Genomic DNA, 20,773 nt, shown 5'->3' with positions numbered 1-20,773 from the left:
TTCCGCTTATCATTATCGGTTTTGAACAAAACATTAAAATAGTCACAGAGGATATTAGGATAGTAACAAAATCAAGCAATTGATCAAATGTTATAAAATGGTGAAAACACATGTTATTTGATAAGGGTCAGAAAAAAATTGTCAACCAGTTATAAAATAGTGCATGACTTCTGTTTAAGGAGACATTGAACTTGAACCCAAAAGTCACAATCAATCATTTATTTTTTTTGGCCTGAAACGATCAATCATATATAACCACAAACTGTTAACCTCTGCCGTTGGTGGCTATGCATTAATCACGAGGATACCGAAAAACCATTTGGTTGAGAGTTTAAGCCATTGAGAGGATAAAATTCTATGAAATCATTTTAAGCTGTCATCGACGTCCACACATACGTATACCTATGTTATCGAAAATAAAATTTAATATTTATAACTGAAAAACGGTGGAAATGTAGAATTCATTTGAAGTTTCATGCAAAATAAAAGTATGTAGCCTAGTAATTATAGTATTTACAAAATCAAGTAATTGATTACATTTAATAACAAAATTTAAATTAATGTTGATATATAGTATCGTATAAAATTTATAGAAAATTAAGCTCATGGTAAACAGTAGAACTCATTTTCTTAGCTCCATATGAGCTACATCGATCCCGCCAAATTTAATAAAACATAAGCACAAATTTGTTTTAGAAGTTTGCGCTTAAGAGCACTAGGTATCTAAAAGTATTTTTTGACTTAATATTGTTCTCGAAGCTTTCAAATCATAACAATATTGCCTTAATTATTATTTAGGTTAGGTTTGACCATTGGTTGACCAACTATGTTAAGTTGGCAGGTCCATTTATTGTCTACATCAGGTAGACATGTCAACTCAACATAGTTAATTAACTAATAGTCAAACTTAACGTAAATAATAGCTAGGGTGGCATTGTTATGATTTGAAAATTTTCAAAACGACATTAAGCAAAAAAAGGCTTCCGAATATCCAATGCTTTTAAGCGTAAACTTTTAGGACAAATTTATATCTTAATCCTTTGATAAATTAAGGAAGCCATGTAAATTTTGCTCTTGTAATTATTATGACAATTTATCATATGCAATATCTCAATTATTTCCTCAAAAAACAAAAACATTCAATTGAATTGGTCTCTCAAAATTGGGTTCCGAAAGATTCTAGGAGCTCTGTTTTCCCAGAAGAGTCCAAAAACAGAATAGACCCATTTGAGTTATTATTAAAAATTGTCCCAACAAAGAGATTTTCAAAAATTAGTGACTCGAGGCTCACTACTTTTTGTCCGAAAATAATCGCCATTGTCCTGATCGAAGATTGTTATAAACTTATAATAAGTATTTAACAAAATTACAAGCCTGTTTAAGATTACATTGGTATTTAAAAAATTGAAGGTGACTCTTTTTCGGTATTGATTTTTTTTCCTTGTTCAAACCCGCCCCCCGGGGATATTGAATTTGTATGGCATTTTTTTGTTGGACGGATGGCTCTAAAATAATATTTATGCAAAATAAATAAATTCAAGAAAAAGTCAAGACGTTAAACACAGTTTTTTCCCCTGGATAGACGAACAAATAAGTATTTATAATCAATAAAATTTTGGAGCCCTTATTAAGTTCTGGGCCTTATGTACTCTGTTTCCTTTGGGCTTAGTTTTGTCTCGCCGAATAAGAACCTCGGGTGCAACGGTAATGGTTTGTTTTTTGAACCGGGAAAAATATGAAGACGAAAAAGGAGCTCTGATTTCACCAGAAGTGAAATTGAGAAGCACGATTACAAATATTCCATAAGGGAAAAAATTATATGCCCTTTTTGAAATTTTATTATCAAATTTTGATGAAAACACGCATGACAACTGTAATATTAACATCTTCTAACAATATCATTATAAGTTTGTTTTCTTAAAATAATTGTAGAATTATTCAAATAAGTGATATGATTACATTCATAATTTAAAAATCATTCATCTGTTATATGATATTAAACACATAATAAACTACATATCATATTTGTATATCATGTTCCACCCACTTGCAGGTTGATTGAGGACACATGACCAAGAGAATGTAAAGTCAACAAAATCGGAACTGACAAATATCATAAATCAAGACTTTGAGAATATTATTAGCAAGGTACTAATCACAAGCGTGGAGTTGGACCACTTGTGTCGGAATTTCACGACTTGCTGTGGGTAATTATTGGAATCTCGTTTAATTTATATTTAAAAAAAAGTAATAATTAAAACTGCACACCTGTTTATGATAATTAATCTAATTAATTATAATAATTTGATCTGCTGGGAATCCATCCTTCCTATATCACATTAGATTAACGAATGTGATCACACAATTAATTTGGTGATAATATCAACTTGAAGTTAATTTATATATATTCATGCACGACCGCAACACAGGAAGGAGTGAATAAAATAGTGAGAGGTTCATGAGTAAAGAATATTCATTTGATACCGATCGAGATTGAGATGACAAGCAATTGAATTTTGTAATTAAAGTCTGATTATATGTGTGTGTGTCGTATTGGTAATTCAGAAGATTGAAGCTAAATAATTTTATTTTAAATTATGATAATAAGGACTTAATGATATTAAAGTTAATTACGCTAAATTGATGGATAGTGAATGGGTAATGTAATTATAACGTAATCACGGAACTGATTTGGCAATAATATCAACTCAGTCAGTTTATATATAGATGCATGCACGGCGGCAACGTGGGAAGAGAAGAATATATCATTGTTTTATGAGCATACTTGCAATGATGATTCATTTGAGTACGAGTAATATTGAAATTAAAAATATTATAATTTTTTTAGGTTTGAGCATGTATTTCTTACCTACAATTCAAAAGATTAAAACGAAACAAATCTTAAAGTAGGTAGGGTGAGGCTTTGACGAGGAGGATTGAACAGGTGAGTATAATTGACTCCTATAAAGAGAGAAAGAGAAGGACTAAGAAAAATATTATTTAGAAAAATTATTTGGGGTTAGTACTAATATTAGTTTTTAAAATTTGACTTTATTTTGATTTTAATCTTTGAAAATTGAAACTAATTGCTTTGGTTTATGAAATTTGACATCATTTTGGTCTATCTAAAAGTTTTTTTGTCCTTAAAAGAATGTTTTAAGAATCAAAACTATTTGTTTCAAATTTCAGGAATTAAAATCAAAATGAGGTTAAATTGTGAAACTAAAGATAACATATCTTTTGGTGAAAAATTTATGTGGATAGTTAGTTACACTGATAAAACACAATAACATATATTTGTGATATATGTAGCTGATTTCAACTAATAAGATAAGATTATTGCTGTTATTGACGACTTGAGGATAGAAATGGATGGATAGCTAGCGTGTGGGTGATGTAAGGAAAGGGAAGATAGGAACAGGATCCGATCAATGGGGAAGCAAAGAGCAGCAAAATTCTTGTTTCTGGGTTCAAAACAACAGTGAGGAGGTGTTCATATAAGTAAGTCCAAGCACTAAAGTTAAAGATGGAATGGATGAATGAAATGAACGTTCAGAACTGATTTCACCTCACCGCCACTTCATGATTGTACTATCTTTCAAGGCAGAGAGTGTGAGAATCTTTTTAATTTCCCTGACTTTCAGATCACTCCTCCCTTCAAAAGCTGTTCCTCTAGGTCCTTCCAATTATTCACATATAAATGCCATGGATTAAACCATATAAGATGGAGATCTAAGAACACATATTAATCCCTGTACATATTGATCTATGCAATTGTCTGTTCCTTTCTCTAAACATATGATTAATTAAATGTAAACATTCAATCTCATGACAATTAATTGCCTAATTTTAGCGATAGTGTTGATCATCAAGTGATTTGAAGAGTAATCATATTGAGCAGTCCTTAAAACCTTAATGATTTCACTATAAATAATGTTTACTTCTTTGCAGCCTTAATATCAACAAAATTTTGAATTATGCGTTTGAAATTCCTATCCCTTCCACCGGAGTAACATATTTGGAGTCTCAGAAATGTAACGTGGTTTAAAAGTTTAAGTGGGTTTTATTTCTGATAGGCTAATCTTTTATGATTAGATTCTTTTTTTGAAGTTTATATTCGTAATAAAGCTGGTTTTCATTGAGAGCCAAACAAGAGGCTAGATATAGCGCAGTGTGGCATTAAGTTATATTGGAGAGTCTCATAAGTGTGTGATATTATATATTCAAAAGGCTATTTCTAATAGGCTAGTTTTTTGAAAATTTGACTCTCTCTTTTTCATTGAAAGCCTGACATTTATATAGAAGGCTACTTACGAACAGTTCCAACCAGCATAAACAGGGCGAAGTGTCGTACGATATTGCACTCTCATTCTCAATTTGAACTTGTGTGAGTAAAAAAACTCCACGTATCGCTATATGTCTCTCTAGCTTACTAGTCCATCAATTTGGGACGACGCGTACTGTAATTAGGGTGATTACATGATTCTTGTTCGTTGTCTCCCATTTAATTTCCCCCACTATCCTTTATCATTCTCCTCCGTCATGGAGTAAAGTTTTCAACATCTTAAGGGCCAACATGAGCTTTTGCCAAAGAGTCTTTTGATTCCCTAAACATGTTCTTCCTCATTGTCTGCCAAAGTTTCGGTTCTGTCCCATAACTTGAGGTACCATTTGATATTTATTTTATTATATAAACAAATACTAACTTGCGCTCAAGATGCTGATGGATGGTTGGTGCAGTTCGAATCATCCAATGAAGTCCATACTTATAAATCAAATCAATTCTTTCTATTACAAAATAATTGTAAATAATATAACGAAGATTTATTTATATTATTTTTTGAATACGTAATTATATAATTGCTAGTTACCCTCTTATGCTCAGTTTGACATTTGGTAAAGCAGCATGGATGGCCTCCCCTGCTTTTTAGTAGCCCTCACCATATAAATGTATATATTTATATAGTAGTGGAATTGCTTTATGAAGAGCCTTTTAAACCTTTTTTTAATAGCATGGGAATGAGAAAAAGGATGGATCTTTAAGTAAAAGACCAAGAATTAAAGCCAGGCTTTTACTCCAAATAGAGTCGCAAAGTTATACTTTCATCAGCTTTTATTTAAATAGTGTTGGATCGAGTTAATTAATATATTAAAAAGCTAATGACCTACGTCTTATCGCCTATGTGCTTTGTTTTTAAATTTCTGCTCTTAAAAGCTGCCACCAATTAATTGAAAAAGAAAAGGAACATGCTCATAAAGGCCAAACAATACTTTGATGCCAATATACTTGCAATTGCATCTTAATTTTAAAATTGGATCCCCCCCCCCCAGAGTAATATGATAAGCTTCCAGATTTGATCTCAATAATTTTAGCTTTTATTACTATGTTTGAGATAAACGTCACGGATCCCTTTAATTTTGAGAAAAATTTCAAAATCTCTTCTATAATTTTAAAGCGCATCGATTTGGAAACAAATAATCAAATTACATAAAGTTTTCAAGGGTTTTTTTCTAAAAGAACTTAAATATTTATTTTATTTTTAAAACTTTAACAACCCTATTTTAAAAGCAAAGAGAACATTAAAAAAGGCATCTAAAAAAAATATACATAAATATACTCTAAATCTCATGATAAACACATGTAATTTACTGTTGCTTTTAAGGGAAACCTATAGGAATTTTAAAAATACCGAAAAAGTGCATATAATTTTAATCAAATTCAAGGTAAGTTCCTGTTAATTTTAAAATAAATACAGCCTTGTATCACTTCCAAAAAAAAAACCCTTAAAAATTATTTAAATATTGCTTATTACTATTATTATTGGGATATTTTTTTATACAGAAACGAAAACAACATTATAAATTTGGGAAGAAATTGTAATGTAAATAACCTATGCATTTATATGCCACCAAAGTCAAAGACAAAAATTAAAAAACAGAGTTGTCACATATTCATACAGCCCCATGTGCAATCTGAATGCTTAGTTAGGCTCTATGTATTGAGTCTGTGAACCGTGAAGCATATCTGTTGCGAGGAAGGCAACAATAATCTAATGACAAATCTACAACATGTGTCTTTGTATTATTATTATTATTATTAAAAGCACAGAGAGAAGAAAACCTTATAGATATGGGGATCCAGTAGGTTTTGTCCACCGTCAAAGAAAATGACAGTTTTTTTTTTCCCCACAGAAAATAGTTTGTTTAGTTAATTGTTTTGGAGCAATCAGAGTACGGCAATGGATTTATATAATTGATCCTACAATTTTATAAGAATCCAAAACCCTTTCCATTGTGATTAGACCGTCGTTATCGATATTTTTTTTTGTACTATGGATCTCTTTTGTTACCTTGCTTCTCCAACGGGACCTTTCTGCCTCCTCCCCTTCACAAAATTTAACCTCTACGTGTCCTTTTGATTTTGAATGTGAATGTACCAGTCTTTTAACAATCAATTAAAATTTTGGTCCGAGAGTATAAAGTCCTGCTAGAGTTTTTTTAGTTTCAAGTTCAAGTTTTAGAGGAGATATAATTGTAGAAAGAAAAAGTCATGAATCCTGAATTGGATTAGCCGAGTGATAATATAAAAAATAAAATAAAATTCAACTGTCAACAACTTGCAAGTGGTATTTAAACATATTCCTTTTTATCTTATTTATAAGATAAAGAGATAAAAAAATTTTTAGTTCTATTTATAGAACAAAATTTTTTTTCATATAAACATATAATTTTACCATTAATTTATTATTATCTTGACTTTGTTCTAATGAGTTATATTGTGTATTAAATATAGATAAAGTTAAAAAATTATAAAATTTTAAATGAGATTTAGTAAAGTATAAGGTTTTTTTAATACATATAAAACATGTTAGAAGTGACATGTAAATAAAATTATCAAAGTACTTTTTACTAGGTAAACTCAGAATCCAATCAGATTGATCGATCCAGCTAATCTGACTAAATAGACTATGGTCCGGTCTAGACATCTACAAAAATCCCGGCAAAAAATCAATAGCAAAGATATGTTAATTTGTGTTTTGGTTGGTTTTCCTTCAGTTTATATATATATATATATGATGGTTTATTGGTGATTTTGGTTAACCATAAAAGTTTAAAGCTAGTTTAATTGAAGAATTAATCTGGCACACTTAATTGACTTTAGTTATTTATAATAGGCAATTTATGGTATTTAAGTTGCATATGTATCAAATCATGTCAGTTTGGCATCTACGACACTGATATTAACAAATTTTCACAACATATTTAGGCATGTATGATGTATATCAATATTTATTTGTTTAAATTGTTTTTTGATATGTACTATTTTTATAAACAAAATATTATTTCATTTTTTTTAAAAAATATTTTTTACAACCGATCACAGTCTACCCACAATTCAACAAACACCGGTTGAATCCCAATCTGGTGGTTCTGACAACACTGCTATTTACAATAATTATTTTCAACTTTATACATAAGTTATGCACTCTAATTGTAGAAATAATCAACCTGTTTGGATCACAATTATAAATATTAATAAGCTTGTTTTACGTAAGTTGAAACAATATATTTTTTTATACACTTATCTCATATTCCGTTGGAAAGTGATAATTTTAGGTTCAAATCCTGTTATCAAATATAAGTATTTTGTTGGCAGATAATGTATAAAGACATACATAAAACTTAGTAAGTAATAGAAGATCAATTCACTGTATGAATGAAGCCGGAGTCAGACTGGAAATGGAGATGGAGCGAAGAAGGAGGGCCACGAATTTATTTCATTATCCCATCAATAATGGGGCTTTGATGGGATTGTATGATCTTTGGGTCCCTCCTTCCTCAATGTTGTTTCTGTTTTGGTCATAAAGCTTCTTACTAGTTTTGTTTGACTTAAATGGTATTTATTTCTTTCTTGGGGGGAAAAATAGTATTATTGTCACCATTGATTTGAATTGATTAGTACTGCCTAAATTTTTTTTCCAAACTAAAACATGGATGAAGCAATTATTGAGTTAATTCAGCTAACTACGTTAATTAAGTCACTGGCTCAGTATCCAATCAAACTTAATTTGATTTATTGAATTAATCTAATATCTATGAATGTTTCCAAAAAAAAAATAATTGGATTGTATGGAGAAGTTCATTTGAATAAAAGAATACATTAAAGTCACTGCCTCACCGTTTTAGTGCCTAAAATTGGCATTCATTAACTAAATTAATTTGATAGATTTGGCACTGTTTCCCTTCTTAATAATCTTGTTTTGGTTGAATTATGCTGAATTTGCTCAGCCCTAATTTTGACTTAAATACAATAATTCAAGGTTAATTTTAACGTTTGACTTTCATCTCCATTTTTCCCCATTTAATAACGATGTTAGATTTGCCGGCCAAAACAAAATAAAGTAAAAAAAAAAAAAAAAACATACTGATATATGTCAGATTAACATATATAGTTCGTTAGTTGGTCAAAATAAGATTAAGTGGTTGGTTAATCATAGAATAGATAACGTTCACATCGTCTTATGTCATCTTTATTATTTGTCATTTCCTCCTTTATAATTCAAATCAACCCCATCAAAACAATTAATTTGCAATTTCGTTTTCTTTCGGTTAGCAATTAAATGAACTAAAAAGAAATAACTGTTATATTAGTTTTTTAAAAAAATGAATTAAGGACACTATGGCCAAATTAAACCCAAAAAAAACAAGAGAAGACAGAACTACACTTAAATGAAATGATCTTTTCTGAAATAAAAATACTAAAACAGATGCAATTTCAGAGAATCTTTAATCGCTTATTTTTGTTTTACTCGTCTCCTTAATCTTTGCCCTGGTATTTTAATAATGTTGCTGACGAGGATACTTAATTTTTAATTAGTGTCTCATCATTGCAGCAACAAGCCAAATGACAACTAAAACCATGAGAAAATCCCACCGAGAAAGTAACCATGTTTAATAATTAATGGATTAAATGCCGATAAATTTTTTGTCGGCTAATTTCTCAAGAAATAATTTAATATCTCGGAAACTTCCTGATTGCTTGCTTGTATATATGTTGTTTAATTATTAAGAAGTCTAATATAATTTTTAAAGGTAAATATAATATTTTTAATGTTAAAGTAATTTTAATGAAATCTTACTTCGTATAATTGTCAAAGATAAGCTTGAAAATATGAAATAAATGTTAGGGAATTAAATTTTATTTGAAATTAACTCGATAAACTATTTCTGTAGTTGCAAGGAAAGTTGACGGCAGGACTTCAACTTTATTTACTTCTCAAGGGATCTAACCTTATTTTTTTCGAATTATTCCCTATCTCCATGTCATTGCTTGCTCCTTAACTATATAAAACCATTTGGATTTAAATTAAATTATTCATATTTGTTACTCATGTATTTTAAGTATATTAAGGGATCTAGCCATTTCCCCCTGACTTATTCCCGACTGACAGATATCTCCATGTTATGGCTTGCTCATTGATTATATAAACAGTTTGGATTTAAATTAAATTAAATTACATTATTCATATTTATTATTCATGTATTTTAAGTATATTAATGTTTTAATATAACCTAAGAAACTAAATTAAATATAATATCCTAATTTTTACCTTTTAAAAAATTAAAATTATTATTTAAAATTAAGATTTAACAATTTAAATTTATACCATATTTAGATAAACAACGAATTCAAACACATTCATGTGTGGCAAGGAAGCATTTGAACATTAGCATTTAGCAATAATCAAATAAATATATGAGGAAATTCAAAAATTTAGATTTGGAGCCATTGACAAAGAGCAAACATAATTTATACACTAGACAAGAAAAAGTTGAAGTTAGGTATCGTCAATATTACAATAGATGCTATCTTTTATAGTTCAAGTAACAAAATGATGGTTATTTAATACTACCTCCAATGTTTAATATAAAATTTAGTTAACTATTCTGAAGAAATAAAAAAAATTACTAAATAGCTTAATTATAACTTATTTAGGTTAAGATGTAAATTTGCTCATGAAGTTTTTATTTAGGAGCGTTGGACATCCAGAAATTTTTTTGGAATCTAATTTGCCTCAAAAGTTTAAAATCGTAACAATATTATTTTTATTGTTAAAAATGCTAATAGTCTACATCACTATTTTAATGATTAACGTAAGTTTTTTAATGGTAGATGCAATATTACTATGATTTTAAACTTTGTGGACATATTTGCTCCCCAAAAAACTTTCACATACACAGTGTTTCTAAATAAAAAAATTTGGGACAAATTTGCACCGTAACTTTATTTTACATGATCTAATACTTATGTGTATCATCAAATAATATATCAATTTATAAGTGATGTAAATTAGTATAGAGAGAAACAAAAAATATAAATATTTTAAAATAACCTAATAACTTTTTTAATTTTATCAAATTAGTCAATTGGATATTATTATAAAAAGGGTAAAGCTACATCCAATACCCTGATTATTTACGCTTCATCATACTCAATAGCAGTACTACCTTTGGTTCTTAATGGGATAAAGGTACATTCAGTATCTTAATCTTATTTTTTAGATATACCTATCAACCCGATCTTTTGTATGATGTATTTAGCATCCGATTTTATTTTTCTGGTACATCTAATACTCTGATATTATTTTCTTAGTTATATCCAGTACCATGATCTTTAGGGTGCTATATGCACTAAAAATAATATCATAGTGTTGGATACCAAAAAAAAAAAACAGAATACTGGATGTATCATACAAAAAATCGGGATGCTAAGTATACCTTAAAAAAATCAGGATATTAAATGCATCTTTACATTATTACTACTATTGATTACGATGAAGTGCAAATGAAACACGAATTATCATTCCCAATATACTGGTGTGTGTGTGTATAACAGTTACTGGGGGTACTAAATCGACTATATGAGAAAATCTATATTATTATCAACATCGAATCATCGATCAATTTCTTCTTATAAACAAACAATCATACTTGCTATTAATTTTCTTAGATTTTATACAGTATACGAGGAATCCCCGTATTTATAATTTATAACTAGATGTTAAAAAATTTAAGTTAAATACACTCAAGACTGTAATTCTTTTTTATGTTTATGTTAGAGTTAGGCACAAATGAAGCATCGCTTTCAATATATATATATGTATGTATATATGTATATGCATATGTATATGTGGATGTGGTGTATAATACAGCTCATTTGTGTTAATATACTAAATATACAAGAAAATTCATATTATTATCATTATCAACTCATTTAATATTGAACAAAATATCTACAACTAACTTTATTGCTATAAAAATCCAAAAAATGCTATTTTTCTTTTAGAAGCCATACCATATATATTAGAGGTCCACGCCAAATATAGGGATACCCTAAATTAAAAAAAATGTAAGTTAAATAATTTATAAATCATAATGAGTTTTATAATTATTACGCCAAAAAAATAATGTGTTTTGTAATGAAAGACTACCACCACATCTGAATGTGAGAACCAGTTTTTAATGCCCATTACGTTACAAAATGAATTTCATATTTAAGATTGGCAGTAGTCAAAACTATAATCACCATATCACTATAACAATATATTACTATATTGTATGATTTTATATCTTTTACGCAAAGTCGTTAATTTTTTAAACTAACGTGAACAAAAATAATTTTGTACAGAAAATTTTCACCTCTTGGTACTAGATTTTACAAAAATTACCATCATTCTAAAAGTTCAATTTTGAACATTTTGATTATAACATTCTTAATTATAGTAATAATAATAGCTATCTGTTTTTTAAAATTTGATGTGACATTTAATAATAATTTTAAATAAATTATATAATATTGATTGATGTTAATATTCATTTTATTATTGAAAAATAATTATATTTTTTCAAAATTAATTTATATAATTTTTTTGGGAAATATAAACATTTGGCAATAACTTTCCCTTAATATATTCACACCATGATTTAGGGAATCAATCATGAAAGCCATGGTTTCCAAATCTTGCTAGCACCACCTGTGTGTCTAGTAGCCGCAAAAGATGCTATTCTTCTCCCGCTTTACCAGTAGAGCACTGCGAACCCAATTAAGTATTTCCATCTCTCCCGTCATTATTTAGCTTCACATTACCTCTTGTTTCTGTGAGACTGTGACCTGTTTCTGTTCATCCTTCCTTTCTTCTTTCTTCTTTTTGTTCTCCCTCAGTTACATCACAAGTTTCTTCTTCCTCTTTTATCCTTTTCAATTCGTCGAGACATGTGGGTGTGGGATCACTCTTTGAAATCGTCATGAGCTTCTCGAGTCTTCTGTGGAGGTTTTTTCCACTTGTTCTTCTTGTTATTGTTGCTGTGAATCCGTGTTTTGGATTAAACAGAGATGGTGTTTTGTTGCTTTCTTTGAAGTACTCTGTTTGGAGTGATCCTCTGTTCTTGCTGGGGAGCTGGAATTACTTGGACCAGACTCCTTGTTCGTGGAAAGGAGTTACCTGTCGAGCTGTTTCAGATGCCACGAATTCTTCTTCTCAGGATCGAGTGGTTGGTTTAGCTCTTCCCAATTCTCAGCTTCTGGGCTCCATTCCTAACGATCTTGGTATGATTGAGAATCTCCAGCGTCTCGACCTTTCTAATAATTCTCTCAATGGGTCTCTTCCCTCTTCACTTTTCCAGGCTTCGAAGCTTGGGTTTCTGGATTTGTCTAACAATCTGATCTCCGGGGAGATTCCGGATTCCATAGTACAGCTTAGGAATCTTCAGGTTCTTGACCTCTCCGACAATGCATTGGCGGGGAAGCTTCCCGCCAGTCTTGGAAACATGCAGAATCTAACTGTGGTGTCGGTGAGGAATAATTACTTATCAGGTGGTCTTCCTAGTGGCTTTCGAACGACACAAGTTTTAGATCTATCTTCCAACTTGTTGAACGGATCTCTCCCTTCGGATTTTGGTGGGGACAGTTTGCGACTCTTGAACATCTCCTTCAACCAATTTTCCGGGGAAATCCCCAAAGAATTCGCCAGGAAAATTCCGAGCAGCGCTACAGTTGACCTCTCCTTCAACAATCTCACCGGAGAGATTCCAGATTCCTCCGTCTTCATCAACCACGATTTGAGTTCATTTTCTGGGAATCCCGATCTTTGCGGAGAAGGAATCAACAATCCATGTCCCGCTTCATCGTCACCAGCTCCTTCACCAAATGCCACTTCTCCGACATCTCCTCCTGCATTCGCCGCATTTCCAAAGACACTCGATTCTCCCCCGCCGGGATCAGGACACGGGACTTCGCAGCAAAACAAGACAGGACTTAGAAGAGGAACAATCATAGGTATCGTGGTAGGGGACATTATAGGCATTGGATTATTAGCTATGATATTCCTTTACGTGTACCAACTAAAAAGAAGGAAGCGCGCGGAGGATGCCCTAAACAAGGAACCTATCCATGGGCCATCATCACCCTCGTCCTTCGACTCAAGAGGGTTCAGAAGGTGGTCATGCTTGCGGAAAAAAACCGACGAAGAAGAAGAATCATCATCAGAATCCGCAAGCTCTTCTGACAACGAAGTGGACGCACAAAATGGGGTTCAGAGACAAGAATCATCATCGCAGAACAAAACAGGGACATTGGTGACGGTTGATGGAGAGAAAGAGATGGAGCCGGAGACACTTCTAAAGGCGTCAGCTTTCATACTGGGTGCTACAGGTTCGAGCATAATGTACAAGGCTGTACTGGAAGACGGCACGGCGTTGGCGGTTCGGAGGATCGGCGAGAGCGGTGTAGGGCGGTTCAAGGACTTCGAGGCCCAAGTCCGAGTGGTAGCCAAACTGGTTCATCCAAACCTGGTTCGGGTTCGAGGATTCTACTGGGGAAATGAAGAGAAGCTCATTATCTACGACTTCGTTCCTAATGGCAGCCTGGCCAACGTTCGCTACAGTAAGTCGCCTCACTCTTTCTGGCCAAATTTAATTGTAATTTTAATAAATGAATAATAGGGTCAATTAAAGATTAGAACATTCTGTTCTCGTGAGTTGAATGATCTTTTACCTCAGCATAGTAATTAAGTAGGATGCGGGTGTGCTTGGGAGGATGAGAGAGTTGACGGTGAAGTAGGTGCAACTGAACCCTTTTCTTTAATGCATGCTAGTCAATCTTTTCTGAGTCGCCCTGCTTTTGTGTATAGCTTTCTGATCACCAACCGCGTGCACATAATTATCAACACACTCCCATTTCTTTTTTTGTTTTTGGTCCTCTGACGATATAAAGTTTCTTTATAAATAGTTGGCAAAAAGGTTTTTTTTTTTTATATAAATAAGAGATTATGAGTTTTATTTCCCTTTTACTCCTCTTTTTTCATAGGAGATTCTCAACTAATTTTCACGTATTAAGAAATCAAAGCTAAAGTATCAAGTCTCTTATGAATTAATACTCTTTCTCTGATCTAATTAACTAGTTTGAATAGATTAAAGATATTAGTTAAATTAGTTAATATGATATATTTTTTTAAACACCTTGATTATCTTTCTTAATTTTTTTCTTCATCTACTTGATTATTATTGAGAAAATATCAATAAAATTAATTTTTAAAAAAATAATAAATTTATAAAATAGGTTTTATATTAAAAACTGGAGGATTAATTTGGTTTATGTTTAACCCAACTTAACTGATGTTGACAGAGAAACATAGGGTTCAAGAAGTTTATTAGCACTAAAATGCTAAAATTGGAAAGTAATAATTAGTGAGTTGGTTGATGGCCTGTATTTAAGATTTAAAGATATTTTTTTAAGAATATGGCTTATAATAATAATAAGGAGTAATATGAAACGGTTAGTGTCTATTTTTTAACTTTAAAAAAATAACTTTATACCTTTTAAAATAAAAAAAAATTATGTTACTCCCATTTGTCTTCTTTCCCTTGTCGTCTGCCCTTGCAACTGAAAGAAAACAAAACCTTTTTTCCTCTGTTCTGTCATCCATGTAACCCCACCTACTTACACTCACTCTAGCCGAAATAGATATAACTTGAATCTGGATTGAATTTTCCTTTCCTCGGATTATATGAATTGAATTTTCTGAATTCATGAAAATCAATAGATATTTCTTGTCCCCAGTAAAAATCGTTATACATGATAATAAATATAAAAATTATGCTTCTTTTTCTTGTCCCAGTGTCTTGGGGTGTGGATAGTTGTGTGAACAAAATTTCATGATAGATGTGCTTTGCGTGGCGTTTCAGGGAAAGTAGGGTCCTCGCCTTGCCATGTGCCATGGGAACTGAGGCTGAAGATTGCTAAAGGGGTGGCACGTGGGCTGGCTTACCTCCACGACAAAAAGCACGTGCATGGAAATCTGAAGCCCAGCAACATCCTCCTGGGCAATGATATGGAGCCCAGGATTGGAGACTTTGGGCTTGAGAAAATCGTAACAGGGGATGCCAGTTATAAAGCTGGTGGGTCGGCCCGTATCTTCGGCAGCAAGAGATCCACTGCCTCACGGGATAGCTTCCAGGACATTAACTTTGGGCCAAGCCCGAGTCCAAGCCCAAGTTCTATAACAGGTGTCTCTCCCTACCATGCGCCTGAGTCGTACAGAAACCTGAAGCCCCACCCAAAGTGGGACGTCTTCTCGTTTGGGATCATATTTCTGGAGCTACTGACAGGGAAGATTGTGGTGACTGATGAGATGGGCCAAGGCACGGGGGTGTTGGTGGAGGATAAGAACAGGGCCCTGAGGATGGCTGACGTGGCAATCCGTGCTGACATGGAGGGGAAAGAGGAGGCCCTGTTGGCATACTTCAGATTAGGGTATAGTTGTGTGTCCAGTGTCCCACAGAAGAGGCCGTCGATGAAAGAAGTGTTATATGCTCTTGATAAAATCACGTGCTCCTTTTCTTCCTCTTCCATGGGCTCTTTCTACCATGGACACTAAGCCCTGTGGCGTTCTGTTCTCTCATAATACATTTGTAGAAAGTTGTATTTATGATTGACCAATAGGAGTTTGAGTTCGGTACCAATGGTGTGCGTTCCGCTTGCATCACCCATATTCATTTCCCTAGTTATCTAGGAATAATCTTTCTAATTTTCTTTAGGTTCTCGTGTGTTGATTTAATTCTTTCCAAGCTACCAAATAAAAAAAAATTACTCGATTTACTATCATTGTATTAGATCCCCAGAATTAACCATTAAGAGAATATTACCTTCAATAAAAAGATACGTATAAATATTAAAAAAATTCAAGAATTATTTTAAAAAATCCGGAAAATTTTTTTCGGATTTACTAGTAAGACTGAAATGTGACATTAAAAATAACATACAAAGATTAAAAAGTTAATTAAGTCAGTGATTAAAAAATTAGTGAAGTTAGTAATTTAACTGCGATTTTGATCAAGGAAGTGATTCAGACAACTGTTGTGAGGACATGCACGTTTTTGAAAAACACTGAAAAGTAAGTACGAAATTTGACTCTGGGAAGCAGACTCAGAATTATTGCCTGGCTCATCTGTCACTTGGAAAATACCTCCCACTCTTACGCTGCGCACTCCGCTTTGTGGCTCCACAGTCTTAAATTCCCAACACCTACAAAATTCCTTCATATTCACACATTCATTGGTTTCAAGAAACATTTACACATTTGCTTCCCCTCTGTTACATAAATGCATTACTCCTGTATACAGTAGACACGTTTCCCATTTTATCTCATAGCAACCCATGTGGAGTTTCAATATTCCACACAAATTGGAGAATTTGACACATGACTCTGCTTGTTCCCATATATCTGGTGTGAACTTGAATCCAAAGTTTCCATTCACTTTTTTTTTTTTTTTTAATATTTCGTTTTTTTTTTTGGCCAAGAATGTAGTATAGGAATAAGAACATAATAACCAGAGTTGAATTTGAACGACATAATCGTTGTCAAATTGATGAGGAAAAGAAGGCTAGCTACCATGTTTGAAAATATATACTAACCAGCAGGCAAATTATCGAGGGGCATTAATAAGTAATAACATCAATATGAGCGGCTTAGAGCAGGCAATTGCATAGGCTGCTCCTGAGATCGGTTCTTCTTCAACACTGGCTCCTCTGCAACTGAGACTGTTCCTGAAGCCCACGAATCATTTGAACTATCATTGTTAAAGAACACATCAATCACACCATTTGGGCTTCTCGGTTCAGATCGGCGCTTGCGTCTGCCGTGAAGATTTTGAACGTCTTGGTGACAACATAGTATTCCCAGAACAAGTTCATAACACTGGTTCACTTGTTCCTCCTATAAGAGGTTACCATCAAAATTGTCCAGTAATTCATCAAATTTACGAGTATGGAAGTAAAACTATAGAGAGCAAACCTCGCTGATTTTGAGCAAAGCCAAGAGCTGGTTTCTGCATTCCACTACATTAAATGGTTCAATCTCCCGCATAACATGGACCATTGTAGCAGCAGCAATTATGGAGGGAAGATAACTCATGACCTTTGAATCTGAAACAAAACGAACCAATTCCATCGTTGGAATGCTATTTTAATGTAAATGTCTCTAGTTTGATGTCAAACATGGAAGACTAACCACATAGGCATTAGCTTACCCGCAAGCACTAAAAGCAGAACGCGTTCGCATCGCCAGAGGAATTCGTAATGCAGGTGGCTCTTTAAACGGAGTGCTCTCACAGTGTGTTCGAAGAAGGAGATTGGAGTCACAGGATTCATCCTCCATTGGAGAGTTGTTAACACTAGAAGCTCCATTCTCTTTAAATCCTTTGCTTTGAATTCGTACTTCGATTCCTCCGCCTGGTTCAAAGGCAAAATTCCCAACTTTTTAAGAACTGAACAAACAACACTGACCCGTTTTCAACAAATCCACCAACAATGTTATACGTACTTGAAGGTCTAAGAGATGTGACGCTTGGGACTCCTCCATTTTCACAGCCACATGTAAACAAGCAACTACAGCAAGCTGTGTCGTCCATGGCTTATCTCGCTGGAAGTTCAGACTTTGGACGAACCGATCGAAGTAGTTAACAGCAAGAACAGTGGTGAGAGCAGAGAAATTTTGGTGAGCACAAACCTTTAAAACCCATAACACAGCCTCTTCGCGAGCTTCCTTTAGAGGCTCATCGATTAATAGATTACCCGGACCGAAATGGGTCCCTCTTTCTTTTGAGATTAGAGAAGCAAGAACATCGTCGTCCAAGAAAACATTATTGTCCGACAAAATCAAAGGTAAAGACGGAGACTTTTCCCGATATCTCCCTCCTTCCGTACCATCCTCTGTCAAACCATCTTCCTCACAGAGAAGCGCATCAAGGGACAACGAGTTCTGGGCATCTTTTGTGAGAATCATATTCTTCAGGGAAAATAAAGGGAGAAAAAGCCTTGTTCACTCATTCATATCCTGAAGAGAGCAAACAGAAACATGTTAAATCAATGGAATCCATTGTTTGCTTGTGGCATTTCAAAGACACAGATGGCGTGCGTATCTGGGAAGGAGTGAATAACTGACGAAAGCGCATCATATCCTGCGTTTAAGAGATGATTGTCAAGACATGTTCCTTCCAATGTCAAAGCGCTTGTTGCACACGCTCTCGTTTGTGAGGCGTTGGCAGTAGAAAGTAGGAGTAGGAGCAGGATGTGCGTTCGCAGGGTGTTGGGTCCTCGAAGAACGAAGCGGACAGAAACTGACGAGGTGTTGGGGAGGTAACGGCTGCCACGCGCGAGGGAAAGGCGTTCGGGTCGTCAATGGAATCGTGAAGGCGTTGACGGTGTCCAACGAGGAGAAATGGAGGATCGTGCGGGGGCAGCGCTGTGAGATAGGTGAGGCGCCCAACGAAGCAGCGTTGTAGTCGTACTGCGGGACTGTTGTATTTTCTGACACTAGCAAAACGTGGACCAATAAAAACAGTTGGTCAAGCACGTTCCGATTTATACTCGGAAGAAGAAAAATACTCCATCGCTCCGACCAGAGCTGTCAAAACCGACCAAACCCATCAGTCCAGTCCTTTTAACTTATTTTAAGTAGAGGGTCGGGTTTATATTTTATGTGGTTTAAAAGAAAATTGAGTTTAAAAATACCAACTCTTTAGAGCCAAGGGTTAGTCTTTTTAAACCTGTCTATTTTTTTTTATTATTATCAGTATATTTATAAAATTATAGATTAGTCTTTTATGAATAAGTTTAAATTAGAAAAATACTTAGAAGAATCAATACTCAAGCTAGATAATTGAAAAGAATTAGATGTCTTGGACTTGTGGAAGAACAATTAAAATCAATTTTCAATTCTTTCAAGAATGGTAGCTGATATTCTTAACATTTTAATCACCATAATAGTTAGTAGATCTTCATTTACCATCGGTTTACATATCTTAACAAAGTGTAAAACTTTTCTTATTTAAACAAATGTTCAGACTCTTATTTGTACTTATAATTACTGCATAATTTTATTTTAGATAAGGTAAATGAAGACAAAAACTTTAATATTTTTATTACTGAAGAAGAGCGCACTTGTAGTAAAGAACAATCAAATATTGCTGATCTTGATGATACTGGTGAAGATGAAGATAAAGATAATAATGATATTGATATTGTTAATCTTTAACTGCTAGGTTTTTATCTTTCTGTTTTTTGTGTTTTGTTAGATTTTGATTTTTTTTTATTTTGGACAATAGTTTATTGGCTTTTTTTTTCTATACACCACTAATTTATTTTACTTATATTTATAATTTGAATAAAAAATCTTAGAAGTTTTGTTCTTTTATTTTTTATTTTAAAATAATTAAAAAAAATTTAAATTTTAAAAAATAATATAAAAGGGCTAGCCCTTTTAAGCCCTGAACTCGCATGTCCAAAGGCCGAGCTTTCAAGGGCTAGCCCTTTAGGGCCAGACTGGCTTTTATTGACAATTCTAGCTCCGATTATAAGTTTTGGAAAGGCGTGTTTTTTATTTTATAAGTTTTAATTTGATACTTGTTTTAATATTTAATATATTTTTTAATTTTATTTTTAATTATTTATTTATTTTGTTATAATATTTCTTATAATATTTTTTCATATATTATCTTTTTTTTCTTATTTATTATAAAAGCATATTTGGAAGCGAAAATATATTTCTAACCTATTTATTGTTTTTAACTAATTTTAACTAATTATTTATTATTTATAAATTAATTATTTAAAACTTATAATAAAAATCAGAAGAAATAATTATTAAAAATGTCAATAACAATTTAAACAGTTTATAAGTTTAAGAGTAAAAAATAACAAGTACGGAGACTTATTATGTAATTCTCCTTTTATATTTTTAAGTGGAAAAAAAAACCGATCTACCCAAAAACGTCGCGGTCCGAAATCGAACGGATGTTACTGCACAATTTTTTTCTTTTTTCTTTTCTTCAAAAAGAAATGCGCTACTATCTCCACTTTAAATTGCCTAAATTTATACTGATACCCTTACACTGTAAAATTTTCAAAAGAATTTTAGTACCGGTTACAAAACTAAGTTGACGTATATTTTGACGTTGCACATACTTGTTTTAAAGAGATTACGCCACCTTTATTATTAATTAGTTAATTCATGTAACTTTCCTTCAATTCAACTCTGTTGAAATTTAATGATCCAGAATATAAGTCAAGATTTAGATAGTTAAATACTCCTCCGATCCTTAATATAAGACTCATCTAACTAATTTGATTAGATTAAGAAAGTTAGGTAAGTTAGTTAATTATAAGAAATGTGACACGTTTTTTCTAAAATATCATAATCATCTTTCTTAATATCTC

At 32.6% G+C, this 20,773-nt stretch overlaps 2 protein-coding genes across 2 annotated transcripts; one reads left to right on the top strand and one right to left on the bottom strand.

The window, feature by feature from the left end:
• Positions 1-12,035: 12,035 nt before the first annotated feature.
• On the top strand, positions 12,036-16,110 carry LOC114719204 (probable LRR receptor-like serine/threonine-protein kinase At4g37250). The gene is made up of 2 exons (XM_028904661.1): positions 12,036-13,942; positions 15,244-16,110. The coding sequence occupies exons 1-2, from the start codon at positions 12,307-12,309 to the stop codon at positions 15,933-15,935; spliced, it is 2,328 nt and encodes a 775-aa protein (XP_028760494.1). The 5' UTR covers positions 12,036-12,306; the 3' UTR covers positions 15,936-16,110.
• A 783-nt stretch (positions 16,111-16,893) lies between these two features.
• Positions 16,894-18,667, bottom strand: LOC114719203 (cyclin-D3-3). The gene is made up of 5 exons (XM_028904660.1): positions 18,501-18,667; positions 17,880-18,392; positions 17,587-17,788; positions 17,352-17,482; positions 16,894-17,273 (listed from the first exon to the last, which is right to left on the bottom strand). Exons 2-5 carry the CDS (start codon positions 18,339-18,341, stop codon positions 17,013-17,015), a joined length of 1,056 nt encoding a protein of 351 aa, XP_028760493.1. The 5' UTR covers positions 18,342-18,392; positions 18,501-18,667; the 3' UTR covers positions 16,894-17,012.
• Positions 18,668-20,773: the final 2,106 nt, after the last annotated feature.

Source organism: Neltuma alba, unplaced genomic scaffold (genome assembly GCF_004799145.2).
Source record: "Neltuma alba isolate B1F8T4 unplaced genomic scaffold, ASM479914v2 tig00011899_pilon, whole genome shotgun sequence".
Classification (NCBI taxonomy): domain Eukaryota; kingdom Viridiplantae; phylum Streptophyta; class Magnoliopsida; order Fabales; family Fabaceae; genus Neltuma; species Neltuma alba.
Note: the sequence above shows the minus strand (reverse complement) of the source record. Positions and strands in the feature narration are given on the sequence as shown.